Source organism: Protopterus annectens, chromosome 7.part0, assembly GCF_019279795.1.
Source record: "Protopterus annectens isolate FY-2018-M chromosome 7.part0, PAN1.0, whole genome shotgun sequence".
Classification (NCBI taxonomy): Eukaryota; Metazoa; Chordata; order Ceratodontiformes; family Protopteridae; genus Protopterus; species Protopterus annectens.
This window is the reverse complement of record NC_056739.1, coordinates 544,868,757-544,888,664: the sequence shown is the minus strand read 5'-3', so window position 1 is coordinate 544,888,664 and position 19,908 is coordinate 544,868,757. Positions and strand designations below refer to the sequence as shown.

The following is a 19,908-nucleotide window of genomic DNA, read 5'->3' as shown; positions in this document are numbered from 1 at the left end:
ATTACTGTTAATTCCCTTGCCATCTTTGTTATGTTTTTGACTTTATATTCCTTAGACTTCACTTGTATACCTCAAAGCATGCTGCCTGATCCGACTTGATTTTGTGTTTTGTGTGTGTGACTTAACTTCACTCACACGTGTGCTGCTTTGTCCTTGTGATAAAGCCAAAGTGACCATGGGTATAGTCATCAGCACCCATACTCAGCCTTGGGCTACTGCTAAAATAAATGCAACTTCTTGGCTTACAGCATCATGCATCGAGATTGTGCATGTGCTACTGGCAACCAACGGACAGTTTACTCTACCACACCTGGACACTAAAGATCTTAAAATACAATTCAAATTTATGGATTTGTTCAATTCTCTTCCCCTTAGTCAAGAAAACTCAAGCACCACTTGACGGTGTCTGAGTATTCTGTGCAGGAGTAATAAAATCAAAGCGATGCATCTTCTAATCAATGCACATGCTGCATTTGTCACAAGCATCACATGTATTAATGCAAGTAACCATACCAAACAAAATCTCGAGCACATAACAAACCTTCTTATGTCATTAGCAGAGTGACTGTGATATAGTTAAGTTCATACAGAAAATGCACTTTGAGCAATACACTCAAGACTGTTTTACTAGTAGCATGTGTGGCTACTTACATTGACCGATTCCCTGCCATTGTGCTTCACACGGATCCTTGGCTCCTGGACGACATCAAGATTTGTCCCTGTCACTGTCAGTGGAGTGTGGCCACTAATTAAAGAAAGAACACAGATTGTACCAGTTATGGCTAGCATGATATGCCTGGGGCCTTGTAACAAATGCATGCTCTGAGCAGGCAGCAGTAACTCAGTTTCTTCATCTTTACATTTACACCTTGAAGAGCTTCAAAAAAGTGTACAGTATAATGCCACCATGAATTAAAAAGTGTACAGTATAATGTCACCATGAATTAAAGTGTACAGTATAATGTCACCGTGAATTAAAAAGTGTACAGTATAATTAAAGTGTACAGTATAATGTCTCTGTGAATTAAAAAGTGTACAGTATAATGTCACCATGAATTAAAACATGTACAGTATGTCACCGTGAATTAAAAAGTGTACAGTATAATGTCACCATGAATTAAAGTGTACAGTATGTCACCATGAATTAAAAAGTGTACAGTATAATGTCACCATGAATTAAAAAGTGTACAGTATAATGTCACCATGAATTAAAGTGTACAGTATGTCACCATGAATTAAAAAGTGTACAGTATGAAAAAAGTGTACGGTATAATGTCACCATGAATTAAAACGTGTACAGTATAATGTCATCATGAATTTCTTTTCATCTGTCGTTTGTTCAACACAAACCAAGAGCTCAGTCACTCTTTATGGCTAATGCACACAAGCTGCAGTAGGAAGGTTTAAGTGTCTGCAATGACAGCAGACCTGGTGAGGTGAAAGGTCTCTTCATGGAATAATACTCGGCCCATATCCATTTTTTAATACCATCTCATTATACTTTTACCACAGACCATGTCCCCTGCTGTTGTGATGGGCTAAGAACCCGGTCAATATAGTGCAAGAATGACGGCAGTAGAATCTAAGTTCCAGTACGCCTGCTTGACTGCAGTAATATCTCCCAAAACATACCATATGCATGATAGTTACTAATGTGACACTGCTCTGTGAGAAATGTCTGCCAAAGAAGTGGTTATGCTAAGCTTTTGTAGGTGAGCAGAAAGCAGCACATATGAGAAAACACCTCCAAAAACACCTGCTCATTTTTTTTTACTAATGTTCCCCTGAATGCGTACAATCAGGAACTCATCAACTAATCAAGCCACCTGTCAGACACCCAGACATCATGAGTAGCATTCCCTCTGAAGTGGGACAGAAGATGACTTACCCTCAAAAAGAACTCCTTTCACGCTGCTCTGTTTACTTTGCTTATGCATTTGGTGGTGGTGGCGGCATTCAGAGGTCCATCTCTTGGCACTAGTGCAACATTTCCCCCTTATGGATCTGCCATGACAGTACTACGTCTTGCATATTCCTAACCACAATGACACAGCCTCCCTTTTAAGGGAACACAAATCAACCAAATACCCAGAACAGAAAAAGGGAATGTAACTAGTGTGTGACTAACTCACAAATCACTGACACAGTCTATCTTATCCTCGCTTTAAAGTAAGTATATATATAAGTTGGGGGGGTTCTCTCCCCACAAGGGGAGTGCACTGGGGCTTTCCCAATAAAAAGAACTTTTATGTAGATCACTGAAAGTGGTTTTCAGTGATCATTTTTCTCATTATTGGCACTCGCAGAACCTGTTGCTGATTATGTGACATGAATCCCAGCAGAAATGCCCCTTGAGTAATCAAGCCTAACATTCCCATGGCTAAAACTCCAGCACTTAAAGATAACTCAAACTACCACACCATCACAGACGTGACTACAGATAATGACCACCTGAACCCACCTAGAATGTCCTTCAGCCACTGAAAGTCAACATTATATCAAAACCTACATTCACGTAATCATCCACTGCCAAGAGAACTTTGTTCACAGGCACCTTCAATTATGCCATTCTTTCTGAATCCATGGCTATCTGTGGAAGGTTGTTTTATGTATATACAACTCTCCTGGTGAAAAAACGCTTCCCCATCATCTGTCATAAGTAATTCTACCTTAAGTTTCAAACTGTGTCCCTCATTTTGTGCAATGTCTTCTGTTACAAATGTTGCCCTCTTAATTATTCCACAAGGTTTATCAGAAACTCTGTATCATGCAATTTGTCTCCCTCCTTTGCTTAGCTGGGTATGTGCTGACCCCCATTAAAGGTGTTCTCAAATAATGACCGAGAATTACTCTAATTAGATGTATAGCACTATGGTAAAACTTTCTATGTGCACAGGCAGCCCTTCTGCAGCAGCCCATTCTTCATAAAATCCTCCAAACGTCTGACTGAAACATTGATGTATATGATCAGTTTCTATCAGGAATACCTATAGTTTATGGGCATCATTTCTACTTAGTGACATTAAAATCAACACAATCATTAATTTATTTTACTTATGTGGGATATAGGTAAGATTACCAAAAATAATACTGACCCTTGGTTTTGGTTAGTGTTATTTTGACATTGCTGCTTCTTCTTACATCAATAAAAATGAATGATTACAGCATGCCTTTGATGTCTCTAAGTAGACATGGTACATGTAATATAGAGACCCAGTTCTGGAAAAGACATCAATCCATTACAGAAACCATGCACAAAGGCAGTCACTGCATGCATTTTATGGACAGTTTTGAGGATTGGCAGTTTAACTAATAGTGTGTTTTTGGGATGTGTGAGGAAAATAACTGCACAAAAATCAATGTAAGTAGAGAGAAGACATGCACACAGCACACAGGAGGCTCTCCAGCCAGGAACGAGCCTCGAGGACATGTACACTGGAGGTTCTCCAGCCAGGAACGAGCCTCGAGGACATGTACACTGGAGGTTCTCCAGCCAGGAATGAGCCTGGAGGACTTGCACACTGCACAGAGGAGGCTCTCCAACCATGAGTCAGACTGGAGGACATGCACACTGCACACAGGAGGCTCTCCAACCATGAGTCAGACTGGAGGACATGCACACTGCACACAGGAGGCTCTCCAGCCAGGAACGAGCCTCGAGGACATGTACACTGGAGGTTCTCCAGCCAGGAATGAGCCTGGAGGACTTGCACACTGCACAGAGGAGGCTCTCCAACCATGAGTCAGACTGGAGGACATGCACACTGCACACAGGAGGCTCTCGAGTCTAGAGCCAGACTGGGGGACCAAGAGCTGTGAGGTGGTATCACTAGCTGCTGTACCATTGTCCAACCCCTTTTTGTAGTATTTTGTTCTTTCAAAAACTCGATACTATATACATCTGTACAAACATATTTCCCGTTGGAATTATCATGCCATTTGACTCAGAAATGTAATCACCGTTGAACTCTTAGGAATCAAAAGGATTTATGAGCACAACAATTGATGACAGCCAAGTCCCAAGTGTACACTGAAGTAATAGGATGCCAAAATCAGTACAGTAAATAGACAAAACCCCCAAAACACTGGTAGACCAAGACAACATCTACAAGACAAAACTGGCAACTTGGACAGTCTGGCATTTTTTCCATACAGGGGATCCAAAATCCATTCTTGTGACATCACAGTTAGTTATCTGAAGTGCATCAAGACTTCAGGTAAACAAAGAACTGGTCTTGCTAGATGAAACTATTGGGAGCTAAGATGTTTTTGTAATGTATACATAACCTAATTAACATACAATGGCAAATTCAAATAGGATTATTAACATTAAACACAAGCTAAAATGCGTCCAAGTACGACTTATTTACAAGGTATTCATATTTCAGCTACCCTTAGAACTACCAGATTCAATATAAAGTACTTCTGATGTGTAAAAAGTTCAGTGGATAGATTAATTAGGCATTGTATCAACCAAAATAGGTGTTAACTCTTCCTTCTTTGACATTTTCAACCTGAGAGACAGAGAGAGAGAGAGAGAGAGAGAGAGAAGACCCTTTATGTTTCTGGCTTTATAACTACTGCACTGGCCAGAAAAGGTCCTCAAGGACTTGTGCTCAGAATAAAATTAAACAAATGAACGATTAGATCGATACATAACAAATAAATACATGTGTGTTCTGATGGGATTCAATTCACTGCAGGGAACATTACAGCTAGCAGTGAAGGTATCCCAATGAAAGGAAAGCATTAATACTAAGCACACAAAAAATTGTGCTGCTTTGACCCTTGCATGAACCACTGCTGGCAGTAATGAGTGGTGTTCTGCAGGGAAGGCTGATGAGTTTCAGACTCCATTATTGTGCTGATTACTACGCCATCTAATCAGACTCTTCCCTCAAAAACAAAGTTAGCCCACGGTCTCCATTAATCTGCTACCGAACTACAGAGTACAGTCGATGCTTCAACGAAGAAAATCATTCCAGTGCTATTTCCTGGTACATTTTTACATTTTACATGGCTTGTTCTGTTAAGGCAATATGTATTTTTCTAATCTCCATTCTGAAAAGAACATTTGGGAATAGGGGGAAAATCACACTAAGTGATCAAACATTTTTAATTAATAATTAAAGCTGTTAGAACAATACCATAAGCACTTTTCCCCAAGTACCCACACACACACACACACACGCACACACACACACACACACACACACACACACACACACACACACACACACAAAAACAGAGCTGGCACACTAGAACTGATTGCTTTGGTAATATTTTGTGAATCCAACTGCCAACCTAACTAATTAAAGACTTTGAAAGGCAGCAGGATATGAAAGGAACGCACAGTGAGATCTGGACTTCCCACTACCTAAACCATAGCTCCCTGCTTGCTTTCTGCATGGAAAAAAATGTCATAATGGCATGGAGAGCGTATTTACCTTCAGAAAATAAAACCGATGATGCGATTTATGCTAAGCACTATGCAAATCAATCTCTTAATTTGTGCAGAACAACAACTCGCAATCCAGTATAAATGAGTGGAAGTAAAAGTTCAGCACAGGAATATCTAACATGCACCACAGCTAAAATTAGGAGCGTTACTTCAACTTGAAAAAAAAAAAAAAAAACATGACTCTAAATATCTTTTTCATTTGAGATATTTAAATGTGAGACTATGACTTGGACTGTGGAAAGTTTAGCTTCTGTGGAACTAGGAGGGCCATTTGGTATGGTATCCAAAAATGTTGTCACAATGGCATCAAACTAGACCATCTGCCCCCACCCTCCCAGATTGCTTGCAATAAGCAGGGTCAGGGTAATGCTCCAAATGGGCATGTCAGATGTGTTGGGGTGGGTGGAAGAAATGGTGAAGGAGGGGATCTGAGACATGACAGACGGCATCAGTTGGTCTGGGAATCAAACACATAAATAAATAAAATGAAAAGTCAACATCTGGCATTTATTCTGACTGGTACATATGACACGTGTTACTTCTGACAGGTACATATGACACGTGTTACTTCTGACTGGTACATATGACACGTGTTACTTCTTGTTTTCAAAATGTTAAGCATCTGCATGTGAAACAAACTGTACTAAAAGCATTTGATCTGTTATAACTTTAAAAGAGAAGTCTTTCCCATCTGCTTACCTGGCAATACTCCAGTCAGGTTCCAGTCGCATAACCGTGGGATCTTCTATATATTCAAAGTGCAGGTTGCTCTGCAGCTGTGCTCTGTCCACTGTGATTGATATATGGGCAGTACTGGGTCCATTCACTGAAGGAGCAGTAACACAGATAATTTCACTGTTTGTTCTCCTAGAACAAAACAACAGTAAGATTAGAAGGACCAAATGCAGTCCTCAAAATAAAGCAATGCCCCCCTAGCTAGCATTCCTTCCATCAAATCCAAATCAACATAACAATTTTCCTATAAGTGACAGCACAAAACTTTATTTTTGAAACACACCATTGTGTTTTACTGACTCCGTTTTAATTTCACAGAATGCATTTATATGGCATATTACACCTGGTAGTAGAATCTGTTGCTTTGCCATGTAAATACACACCTGTCAACCTCTTAGAGGAAGAAATCTGAGCAAAGTCATAAATAAAAGTAGGACGAAGACCCAAAAATAGGGACAATTTCTAAATATTGCTTTTACAAACTTAGAAATTTGAAAGAATAAGAGGTTTTGTATTAGCATGGATGTTCTGAAGGGTTTAAAGTCTGAAACTCAAATGTCTGTCATTATTTTCTAACTTCAGTACTAATTTGCCAGAAAACCACAATTTTATGAAAAATGGACCAAAAATGTTGTTGTTGTGTCTTTCTGCTTATCCCGGTTAGGGGTCACCACAGTGGAACTCCGGTCCGCTAATGTTTGGTAGTGGATTTTTACGTGCCGAGTTACCAGCCCTGATGCACAACCTTCAACGAAGGCACGCCCATTCATGCATGCCTCCACACAGAAGACGCTCTAGCTGAGAATCAAACGCAACAACGTCTTGCTGTGAGGTGTCAACACTACTGCAGCACCACAAAAATATGAGGCAAAAATCTGGACATTCTGTGAAAATCTGTACAGTTGAGAGGTATGTAGTGAATACCTGGATGTATAAAAAAACACAAGTCACGTAACAAAGTAATGCACACACACACACACCTACACACATATCACCCACCGACACACACACACACACACACACACACACACACACACACACACACACACACACACACACACACACACAAACTGACGTACGTGTCTGAGATAATTATTTACCTCAAGTTCTGCTCTTGACTGTACTGATTCTATCTCACTGTATTTATTTTACTACCCTGTTTCAAGATGGATATAGATGACACAAGTGTTTCATGCAGATTATGCCTCTGTTTCTTTTTCTTTCAGTTTTCTATAGGAAAGAAACAATAAGCAACATCCTCTCCAGCTTGATTCTATCTAAACTAGGAAGTGAACACAATGGCCTGCAGTGAGACACAAACTAGCGCTGCAGAGAATCATTAATTTGTGACCCGCCTCCGCTGATGAAAACATTTTAACTCAGAGTATGATGGTGGTGAACTAGGCTACAGCACCAGACAGAGAATCTGTGCAACTTGTCTGTGAGAGGCAGGACTAAACAGAGCTGGCAGGCTAGAATTGGTTGTGTGTGGGTCTAATGGAACTAACAGAAACCTTTAATGGGTTTAAATGGAAGATTAATTCCTTTCAAATACCTTTTGCCAACATCTGCAATTCCACTTACCCTGGTAGAAGGGGGTGTAGGACTTTACAATATAGGGCATCCCCTAGTACAGGGTAGAGTCTAGTGTCTCAGGCATACAACTGTATCAGATGCGGAAGATGTAAGATGTCCATGAAGCATGGGGGTCACCAAATGTGGCACACATTATATCTCTGCATGCAGGTCAGCAGGTGATTAGGTCATAATCAGAAATTCCTCACCAGCAGATAACAGCTACTTGATGCCCCTCTTTTAAGCCACACAACTGGCAAAAATTTGGGTCACCAAAAATGTCAATTCACTCCCTGTGGAAAAAAGAAACTCCTTTTTGAGGTATTACAGGTGCTACACATCTGTTAGGAAATCAATACTAGCTAGTTAACAGGGTACCAGCATGGTTAAATGTTTAAAGCAGGGAGGAAGGAAGAAATGGTTGATCTTGTTGTGAAAGTTGTTGAAAAAAACAGGTTTGCACTAGTCAAAAATCTGGCACAGCACTCAAATACACATACTTCAAACTACAATACATGGTCAGGGAATGCAAATAAGGAGTCACTTGGTAAAGAATAAAGCCTTAATTCACTACAAACTAATATGTGTAGGTGTTATCATATGCTGCACTGTTATTGAACAGCATGGATACCTTTATGCAAATCTGCTTGACAACTAAGAACACGGAGTAAGAGTGGAGAAATTCTGCTGCACTTATTGATTATGAGAAGAGGAGTAGGAGTAGTCCCATGAATATCTATGAATCAGAGCAGGGAAAAAAAATGTTCTTTTCTTATGATATTCATATATAGATTTCTATTGGTGTTTTGTGAAGAAGTGTACTGTACAGGGAAAACACAGAAATGAATAATTTTCAAAATCGCCACTAATTCTAAGGACAACCACAAAGCATTCTATAGCTATGTCAAGAATCTCGATGGCAACACCTAGATCTGCTCTGAGTTACAGCACAACGGCATGAAAATTACAGAACCAACTGATATTGCCAACATCCTGGCAGATAGGTTCAGTGCTAACTTTACCCCCCCCCCCCACTCCCTAAAGGGCCGATATCTATACAGGAAGAAAGCAGAGTCCCTGTAATCACAACTACGCAGGTAAAAGCAGCAGTCTCTAAGGCCAAAAACACAGCATCCATGGGACTGGACAACATCAAAGGCTGCATTTTACAAGAACTATAAAACAAACTGGCTCCTCACTTAAGCACCATGTTCAATAATAGCCTCGCATGAGGCTTTGTGCCCACTGAATGGCACACAGCAACAGTTATCCCAATCCACAAAGAGGGAGCCACCACTGATCCTGGGAACTATCGACCTATTAGCCTGATGAGCCTGGTCTGCAAGGCCATGGAACGTATCATCATGAAACTCTAAAACAAAGACATTGGTAACCATCATACTCTGGATCCCACCCAGTTCGGGTTTGTGAAAGGCAAATTATGCCTTCTGAACCTGATCAACTTCTTTGAGGCAGTCACCAAAGCCGTAGATGAGGGTAAGGTGGTTCGCACAGCCTATCTTGACCTCGCCAAGTCTTTCAACACCATCCCCCATTCTGGAATTATAGCTAAACTCACTAAACTAGGTATAAATCCCTACTTCACAAGATGGGTTGCCAACTGGCTCACTGACAGAACTCACACTGTAAAAGTTGCAGACTCCAAATCTGACCTCAAAGCAGTGACAAGTGGAGTACCACAGGGTTCCATCCTGGGATCTCTCCTGTTTGGTATCTACTTCTCTGAAGTACAGGCTAACACAGAAGTCCTCTGGCTAATGAAGTTTGCAGATGACTGCTAAGTAGGAGCCATAGTCAAGTCCCCAAATGATGTGGACATCCTACAGAAGGGTCTCGCTGAGACAGCTGCCTGGTGTCAGAGCCATGGCCTCAAGCTCAATGCCAAAAAGTGCAGTGTCATCCCCTTTGGTAAAAACTCTGTACCCATGAACTACCACATAGGCAGCAATCTACTTAACACCGAATGTGTTATAAGATACCTTGGGACCCAGATGCACAGTAGTCTCTCCTTTGATAGTCACATCACCACAGTAGTCAGCAAGTCCTTCTATGTGGCACACCTCATCATAAAAGGGTTCTCATGAAGGAAAAAAGAGGTCATTGTTCCCCTCTACTCGACACTCATTAGACCCATTTTAGAGTACAATGCCCCTTTTGGAATGTACCTCACAAGACATCTGAGCAGCTGGAAAGGCCACAGAATTACCTCACAAAGAGGATTACTGGCCTCAAACAAATGCCCTACACTGACTGCCTCAAAAAATCCAGCTTTACACCGTAGCATATCGCCTACTCCGAGGGGATCTCTGCCTAACATATAAAGATATGTCAAACCCAGAGCTGTTGGACATGCTACACCTAAAGAAATCCCAATCCCTCTGAGCTACACACTCTAGGGACCTAAACCTTGTCACCACAATAAACAGGACATGCTGGAGGGATAGATTCCTGTCCCAGAGACTTCCCATACTCTGGAACAGGCTACCCATCTATGTCAAGCAAAGTTCTTCATTAGCACTCTTCAAGAAAAATCTTGATGAGTGGATGGGAAATAGGAAATACACCCAGTGGATCACTTCTGTGTCTCTGCTCAACAGTGGCACAGGAAAATAACTTTCTTGGGTGGCGTAAGCCAGGGAACCTTGTTGGCTAGGCTTACGTAGGCCCTTGGGCCGATAGCCTAGTAACTACCTATGAACCTATTTACTTATTCATTTTGTAGCTGGCTAAACTGACTGGCTCAACAGACGTTTTTAGCCACATCACAGAGCCTTAGCTAATGACTGAATTTATGGGCTGAGTAAATGAAAGTACTGGACCAGAGGCAATAGTAAAAGTCAGTAAATATAAAACTGTAGTATACAGTCAAGAAAAATCTCAAATAGCATTCCTGTGACATACTGCAGATAGAAAAACAATTCCACTCTACACAGTAAACATGAAGATTAAAGGTTCAACTCTACATGTAGGCAAGAGGTGAAGAGAAATTAAGGTGTTGCTAAGATACGTAAGACTTTAAAATGCATGGTTGGATACTATTTATGGGCATTAGTGTAAAACCCTCAAAGACCTTGGGCATTATGTTAGTTACTTCAGTTACGACAATAATGGCAAAGACCAACGGACGAATACAAATGTCAGTGATAATGAAATTTATTTTGTGTTAAAAGGGGGTTATGGAGTTTTTAAAGGAATGATGATTAGAACTCTGATTTAAGTCATGCAGGAGATGGTTCCAGAGTGCTGTGGACATAAGGAATAGAGTGACTTAATTATTGCAAATCTGTTGGCAAGAAGTCAGCAAATACTGCAGTCCAAGGGTTTAAATAGCACAAAGGAAAGTGCCACCAATGTTTGCTTTACTAAGTGACAGAACATGGTAAGTGTGACAGAAATAATAATGGACATACCTGGGTAAATGTGTGTGAAACTGAGCTCCAGATCAAAAAAGGTATCATATTTGTGGAATAATTACGTTTTTAACAAAGGAGGAGCAGGCATGGAAGGTCAGCAACTTTGTCTTTCTGTTGCACTGTTTTGTGCCTTTCATAGTTAGTGAATTTATGTGTGGTGGACCTTGTGTCTTCTTCAGGCTTCATGTCAAGCATATATGATGCTCTGAATTTTGAGACATTCTTTTAAAGCCAGGAGCAGTGCAGCCACCATTCAGGTACTATCAGGATATTTTTTTTTATTTACATTGCTGATCCCTAGTTCCCCATGCATGTCCAGTAGTGTCCTGGGTTTGTGTCTGAGTTTGTCTTTCTCTTCTGTAAGTGATGCAGGTCCACAGATGTCCTCACCCCATTTGAAATGGATGTCTCTATCAGTTCTCTGATCTCCACCAAGGAATTCAGATGGACTGACTGACCCAGGACATGTGCCTCTTCACTCCCTCCTAAGAGCACTAAATGGGCACAGCCACTTCATCCTTCTACCACTGACAATAATTTCCTCCAGGACCATGGGACAGCTAATGAAACCTTGGTCACCTGGGCCATAATTACTGCATATTTCCTTTGTAACACAGACCTGTTAAAATAACACACTAAGCCAAGGTGTGCTTCCCTTAGTTTGTTTAAATTAACAAAGTAGGTTGATGAAGTCCTGCTGCAGAAGAGAATGGATCATACTAAAGTGTGAGTAACTTACAATGTTAACAAGATCACCTGGGTAGAGAAGGTAACAGAAAGGTATGGCAATTAAAATGTTACACTAAAAAGAATAGGTGGTGTCCAAGTACTGATCTTTGGAGGTCCTGGAGGTTACTGTATTCTTAAATGAAAGACATTTTGCACTTTAACAAACAAGAAGATGCCTAACTTGATAGTCCAGTGGTTGACAGCACTGACAGGCTTATAAATGCCAGTAAATAAAATCCACCAAGAAATCATTTGTCCACTTTTCTTAGACTCGAGTCACCGACTGCCCAAAGGACAGCTGTATTATAATATGTCCAAAAGCCACATTGTCTTATATTTATTATTATAAAAGGGCAATAAAACTCACCATTCATATTACTATTTTTGACCACTATGCACAAGTAAAAAAGTGAATTTGCCCAATCAGACTGCATCACAAATAAATGGGTGGATTTAGAACATCTTCTCCATCACAGACATGACCTCCACCTATACACTGAGTGAAGAACTTAAACTGAACTCGAACATTAACCTTAACTAAGTAATAAATATATGTTGATGTGTTATACTTCATACATGTTGGTATACTAGTGAATAATTTTCAATCTGTTAATAAAAAAAAATTCATGCACTTTAACATCATAATTCTTGATTTAAATTAGCAACAGTGTATCCTGAATGTTGATCTCAGTTTTATAAGTAAAGATAGTGTGTTATCAATTAGCTTTGCCTCAGCAACATTTTCTATTACAGCTCAATGACCAATCAGCAGAGGATTTCTACTGCAAAATCTTCACCTTATATAACTAAAGAAAAGATGTTTTGACTGAAAAATATCATGGATTCGGTTACTGGAACTTGTTTTTTTTTTGTGAGTGCTTTCTACCTCCATGCTTGAAACCATCACCCCTCCCCCGATCGGTTTAGTCCCTTCACTCCCCCTACTGTGCATTGCCAGTACTGAGGCAAGAGCTGAATGGAGCGGCTGCCATGCAGGCAGCAATGGAGGTGGTTTCTATCCTCTCCAACCCCTTGACAAATGGGGTGAGTTCGAATGAAGCCCTAATCCCATCCCTGGTGGCTGACTCGGGTACCTCCAATGCCATGGGGCATCCTATATCCTCACTATGTGTTTGCAGGCTGTGCAATAATGAGAGCTACAGGGGTGTAACTGAAACATTGATCATCCAAGAAATTCCTATTTTATTTGATCAAATTCGTGAATGTTTCAAACCATGTATGTGTTACAGCTCCCTACTGAAATGCCAAGAGTAGCAATAACAAACCCCAAAATGATGAAAAATAAAGACCAAAAATGCAGAAGAACAGTGAATGTTGGACATTGCTTTTCTCCTTTGAAGTTTTTTTTTTTTTTTTGTAAAGAGTCAAGCTCCTGCACCCCAGTGTTGGGGGGACATCCCTTTCATACCCCCTGAACTTACCAACGTTAAGATGGTCAAACTTTGGAGAAAAAGGAATATTCCAAGGAATATAAATTTCACTTCCTGGTCTTGCATTAATGAGCCTCAGAATTTCAAATGGTTATCATTTGATGCCCCTTTCACAACTGTTGTGTGAAATGAGTTACTTTATATAAGTAAGGGGTGGGAGCTTGCTCCCTCAAACACCTAGGACATGAAAATCTAGTTTCAGTCAAGCAAAGTGCCAATTTATTGAAAAATATGCAGATACAGTAGATCTGAGCTAGCATCATTGGTTTAGGACTGCCAAGTCCATGCCCATGGTCCTGGACAATTGTCTACCTGGAAGCAATATCTGCCTCCCCATAGTTGTTATCAGCTGTTCACCCCCTGCCCACCTGTGCAAAGCTCTTCCAACAGCCAGGGCTACAGTCAAACTCAGGTCATCTGGTCCATAGGGCTTCAGACCTCTTTACCACAGAGCTGACAAGTTTATTCTCAACTATTATAGACTTGTCTTAACATGGATCATTATGTCTCTGATCAAATCAGTTCTGCCATCTGTGGAACTTACTATAGTTATATGGACCTTGCTTAAAGTATCTCAGTGGAGTTCCTTTCTTTTAGCTAACCATTTAAGTTATTTTTGTATTAACTCGCCACCTTGTAGAACAGATTATAGATATTTGTTTTAATTAGTGTTATATTAAAAAAAAAAATTCCATATAGACACTTACTGAGTCTTTCATGTTGGGATAATAATACTGACACAGAGACCCACAAATACAAAAATACATTCACACACACCACACACACGCACACGCCATACATGCTCTCACACACGCGCGCACACACACACACACACACACACACACACACACACACACACACACACACACACACACACACACACACACACACAACACTACAAGTAGTTTGGAGGATCTCCATGTCAGCACTTAGCTATAGCAAGTCTTTCGGATGTGAAAAAAACAGAGCACTAGGCAATCCCCGACAGGGGCAGATTGTTAAACTGAACATAAGGTATCTCAACCAAGAAATGTACTGGAGGGTGAAGTGCTTTGAGACAGCAACACTAGCTGTTTCATCATTATACTAGTGCTGGGAAACAGATTAAATGCACATAAAAATCCACACTAGTGTGTTATAATTAGTCTAAAGGAAAAGTATGATAAAAGGGATTAAAACTCCACATATAGATACAGCATGAATATTTTAGCATTGTAAAGATGTTTTTGGGTTAATCTCCAAAGAAAAAGCATGAAAAAACAGACCGGTAATCACACAAGGGTAAGGCAGAGATGATGCTGAACTCAAAAACAAAAAAAAATCAAGCCAAAAATTTTAATGAATGAGCTTTCATCTTATGAGTTAAAATGATTTTTTTCAGACTTAACAAATACCATAAAAGTGTCTTTAAATACCTCCCATCAATTAATTCCCACAAAAAGAAATGACATCATACCAACCAAGCATTCTTAAAGAAAAACACTTAAACAAGTAAATCTATCAATCAAGAAAGAGAATGTTTATAAAAAACAAAATATCAGTAATCATGTCCACATGTTAAAAACATTCATTTCATAATATATAAAACTGTCTAAATTGTATTATTAATAAATGTCAGTTAATACCACCATATAACTTGCAAAATACTAGCAAAATAATTACAAAATACTAGCTTGCTGCTTCAAAACACTAGAAACAGATAAAGGCGTCACTGAGGCCTGGTCTCTTTACAAGCATTCAATTTTAACTGCTAAACTAACTCTTTAAAATCTAAAAAAAGTAACCAGTCATCACCTCCTTCAGAAATCATTACTCAGCTACTAATAAAAAATAAAAACCTTTTGAAATTTGAGCACACAAGCAAATGTTTATATAGTGTAATAGTCAGTTTTCTCTTCTTGATGTCATTCACATGGTTGTAAACTCTATCCCACAACCTTCTCTTTGTCTTAGCTGTGTAAAAGGTACTACATGCCATGACACTTGCCAGCTAAACAACCCTCCTACTATTACAGTTTAAATAGAAACAACTCTGATCCAAAACAATACCAAAACAGCAAAATCTTCAGAAGTCAGGAATCGAAAAACAGGAACCAAAGTCAAATCCAAAAGCAAATTCTTTATTCTCCAGCGCCTCGGTGTAACCACCTTTCAAGATACTCTTGAAAGGTGGTTACACCGAGGCGCTGGAGAATAAAGAATTTGCTTTTGGATTTGACTTTGGTTCCTGTTTTTCGATTCCTGACTTCTGAAGATTTTGCTGTTTTGGTATTGTTTTGGATCAGAGTTGTTTCTATCTGAAGGTGTGTGGAGTGGAGTTTGTGCTATTACAGTTTAAATGTCCAGGACATCCTATAGATCTATTGTATCCATCCACAATACCACAGGAGCCATCATTAACATACCTACAATATTTATGTGTTCCACATTTAGACATTGTTGCAGGTGTAAGGTCCGCATGTTTTGGGCTAAGTTTACGTATAAAACAACAGAATTTAGTTTGATGTTTTGGATATTCTCCCATTAAGATGCAATTTATGTAATGATCTGATATGCAGGGTATCATTACTACAGATACTGTTCCTTTCCTTATACTTTTACTACCTTAAAAGTATTTTTCACTTTTGGAAAGAATATGATTTTACATTCTTAAGTTAAGTTTTCTGAAAGTTTGCAACAGGATTATTGCTAAATGCCAAAGCCATGGGTTTGCAATTAATTCTGAATTCATTTTTTATTCATGTAAGACCCTTCGCCAAAGCTATCAGCTTGCATTTAATTATGTATTCTTTTGTTTTAACCAAGTAACATCCACAAAGCAAAACTGTCTCTGGTCACTGGCAAAATAAGAACACTGTGTTTAGAGTGGCTTAGTCAGAGACAAGAAGACTACAAAAGTCCAGACTGAGGAAATCAAACCAAGGACTAGAACATAAAACTTAATGTATTATAGCCTTAACTTTTTATGGTACGGTTCTACACTTCACACACATTCTGCAAATGTTTCTTTGTAACTTTACCAATTTTAAATCTTTAATGAATGGACATTTAACTCCTTGGCTACAAAAAATCACATAAAAAACTTCTCCATGATCATTTCGCCAATCCATCAAAGAAATGTTTACATAGCTACTATAAAATTGCAACACAACAGTTGCAAAATGACTTTTTTGTGACTAAATGGTAAATGACAGTGTCACAGTTTATCAGGTGGTATGATAAGATAGTAAGTCAAACATGTTTGGAACAAATATTTACAACTGCCAAACTCACAAAGATACATACACTAAATGTCCTGAAGTCACGGCTCATGACTTTAGCAGCTTCTGGTTCTGACAAGGAAACAAAAAGTACAAAATAGCCATTTCTTTATACACCACCCTGGATGTGATACACATATACAAGCTAGACAGAAATGTGGCACATACTACTTCAAAATTAAATTTAATCATTGGTGGAGAGACAATTTTACATCCAAATACTGTATCAAACAAATGAGCTGCATTTTCTAATTAATACAAACTTTAATATACATTAAAAATGCCGAAGCTCATTCAGTAAGTTTAGTAAGGCACTGAGTGCATAGTACAGATATAACCAACTGCCCATGGATTTTAAGACATTTAGCCTTTAGGTAGAGCCTGGAAAGACCAATGGGAGTGCAGTAACAGCTGTACAATCCACACCCCTTTGTGCCTAAAAGATTAAGTATAGGACTGAAGAAGCTGCTAAGAGTTTTTCCAATTAACTACAGGAAGCAGTGAAGTGGATTCCAAGTAATCAGGCACTTTTGGGCTTTGCTTTTCAGAAGGGAGGGGATTGAGGTTCCAGAAGTGATACGGATATGACATAGAGAGAGAGATTTATTGAGTAGGAATGATTTGAAAATATAAAAGTCAGAAATCCAAAAACAAACCAAAAAGCTATTTTCATTTGAAGGAGAATTTCCAAACTATTAATGTGATCACAGAGACTAATCAAACAAGCTAACAGTCCAGTGCACATCTCTAACTACAAAATCAGTGACAATAAAACATTCTTTTTTCTGCAAATTTGACAATGTTTTATTGTCATTGATTTTGTTGTTAGAGATATCCACTGCACTGCTAATCTGTTTGATTATTTTTTTTCTGTAAAATTGACAAACAAACAAACAGTGCAGTGGACATCTCTAACTACCAAATCAATGACAATAAAACATTGTCAATTTTTAGTCACTGTGCTGTGGGTTGAAGGAGTCAGACGTATGTGGCACTCAGAAAACGAATGTAATAGTCACTGTGTTGTGGGCTGAAGGAGTCAGGGATCTACTCTGCATGTTGGAAAGCCCAAATACTCGAACGTTATTTTTGCAAGAATAAAATAACGAAAACTAAAATCTCGAACCGTGCATTTTTCCCAGGGCAAGTAAATATTTGCCCTAAACTTCATGAAAAAAACAGAGTAGTAGTTGAAACCCACCTAGGAGGGGGGCTACGCCCTCCACAGCCCTCTTAACTATATACACCAACTTTGGGACCGCACTACAGTGGGGAAAAGGCATATTTCCACACATGGGGTAAGAGTTTACTTGCCCTGGGGAAAACTTCATGGTTCGGGATTTCAGTTTTCATTATTTTCGTCTCGCGAAAATAACTTTTGATTATATGGGCTTTCGACCAAGTAAAGAAGACCCAGGAGTCAGATGTATGTGACACTCAGAAAAGGAATGCAATAGTCACTGTGTTGTGGACTGAATGAGTCAAATGTATGTGCCACTCAGAAAAGGAACATCATCACTGTGTTGTGAACTGAAGAAGTCAGATATATACGGCACTCAGAAAAGGAATGTAAAAGTTACTGTGTTGTGGGCTGAAGGAGTCAGATGTATGTGGCACTCAGAAAAGGAATATAATAGTCACTTTGTTGTGTACTGAAGGTGTCAGATGTATGTGGCACTCAGAAAAGGAATGTAATAGTCACTGTGTTGTGCACTGAAGGAGTCAGATGTATGTGGCACTCTGAAAAGGAATGTAATAGCCACTGAAATGTGGCTGCCAAATAGTACAGAAAAAAATGTCAAAGAGCAGTAAACAATGAAACAGATGGAAACATAAGAAATCAATGAAAAACACCATGGATGTTTGACAAAGTTGGGGTCAGCAAAATTTGTGTGGAATGGGTCAAAGGGCAAGTGCATAGCTAAAACAGGAACTAAAATACTTCTAGAAAGAACAGATATAATACAGAAAGGAAAAAAAACAAACTTATGAGACCTACAAGAGAATGTACATGTCCAGAAATGGTAGAACACAGAAAGGTAAAGAACTCATACAGAAGACTCTGTTGTCCAGTTGGAACAGGAGCATTTAATGCACAATACAGGATAGTCACTCAGCAGTACCAACATCGGCTCTGGGTGGTTTGGTCATATTGAATAATGTTGAAGTGACAACCCAAACCCATGTAAAAATGGGAAAAAGGTGACTGATGATGATGGGAAGTAGTAGTACTAGTGACAATGACAGGAGTACCTGGGATGAAACGGTTAAAGCATTCTGGAAGCAAGTAGTACTAGGGATAATGACAGGAGTACTTGTGAAAGTCTCCCAGGCAGCTCTACAATTGCCAGCTGATTGACAGTACTAGACATTAAATCAACTGATTGCCATAAAAACTCAAAATAAATTTCCTTTATAGAGTTCAAAGTCCCTCACCTCATTGACAGGTGATGCATCACCTACATCCCTCATTTGCATAAGTAACTTCATAGGTTCATAGGTATATACCAGGCTAATGGTCCTGGAGCCAACACAAGCCCAGCCCAAGAGGATTACCTGGCATCATGCCACCCAAAGTTAGTTCCCAGTGCCCCTGTCAAGCAAGGACACTAAAGTGATCCCCGGCAGGGATGTCGGGAGGCATACTGACTGTACGCATTTCAGTACAGTTTATCTAGAGTGGGGGGTAGAATCTGGCTGGCCTTAGGACCCATGATTGTGGAGTCAGCAGCCTGTTAGCTACAAACTAATGGCTTCTAATTGGTCCAGACTCCCGCTTTAGTTGTGAGAGAGAGAGCGTGGAGTAGACAGCAAATATTAATATAGAGAGTACATTTCCAAGTCCAGTTCCACTTGATCTGCTTGCTTCGGCTTATCTGAATCATTTGTATCATGTAAGGTATTATACGTTTTTGGTTATTTATATCACAGATGCAGTATACAATGAAGTGAACTAGTGGTAGTTGCCTGGTCAGTTTTGCTGATTTTGCAACTTTGCAAGAGCATTTTTTTTTTTTTGATTTCCAAGTGCTTGCAAGCCACATCTACATGCATGTACATTGCTGCTTTTATTATTTTCCGATCCTTGGCAAACAGCCTTTCTTTTACACATTTAGGTGCATAATATTTGAGTGTGATGAGAAGACTAGTCACTAAGGCACACACACACACTGATCAACTGCCCAGTATCCGCTAATAATTTAAGTACTGTTTGTTTTCCAATCCCATCTAATTTAACCGAGCAGTGATAGGATAGTTCTAAT

The 19,908-nt window shown here is 39.5% G+C and overlaps 1 protein-coding gene across 1 annotated transcript in view; it reads right to left on the bottom strand.

The window, feature by feature from the left end:
• Positions 1-19,908, bottom strand: part of PLXNA2 (plexin A2) — a 1,613,917-nt gene that overhangs the window by 385,720 nt on the left and 1,208,289 nt on the right. Inside the window, exons 16-17 of the mRNA XM_044077136.1 lie at positions 6,161-6,328; positions 652-745 (exon numbers count right to left, since the gene is read on the bottom strand). Of these exons, the coding sequence (XP_043933071.1) occupies positions 652-745; positions 6,161-6,328 (262 nt within the window). The remainder of the gene's footprint in view (positions 1-651; positions 746-6,160; positions 6,329-19,908) is intronic.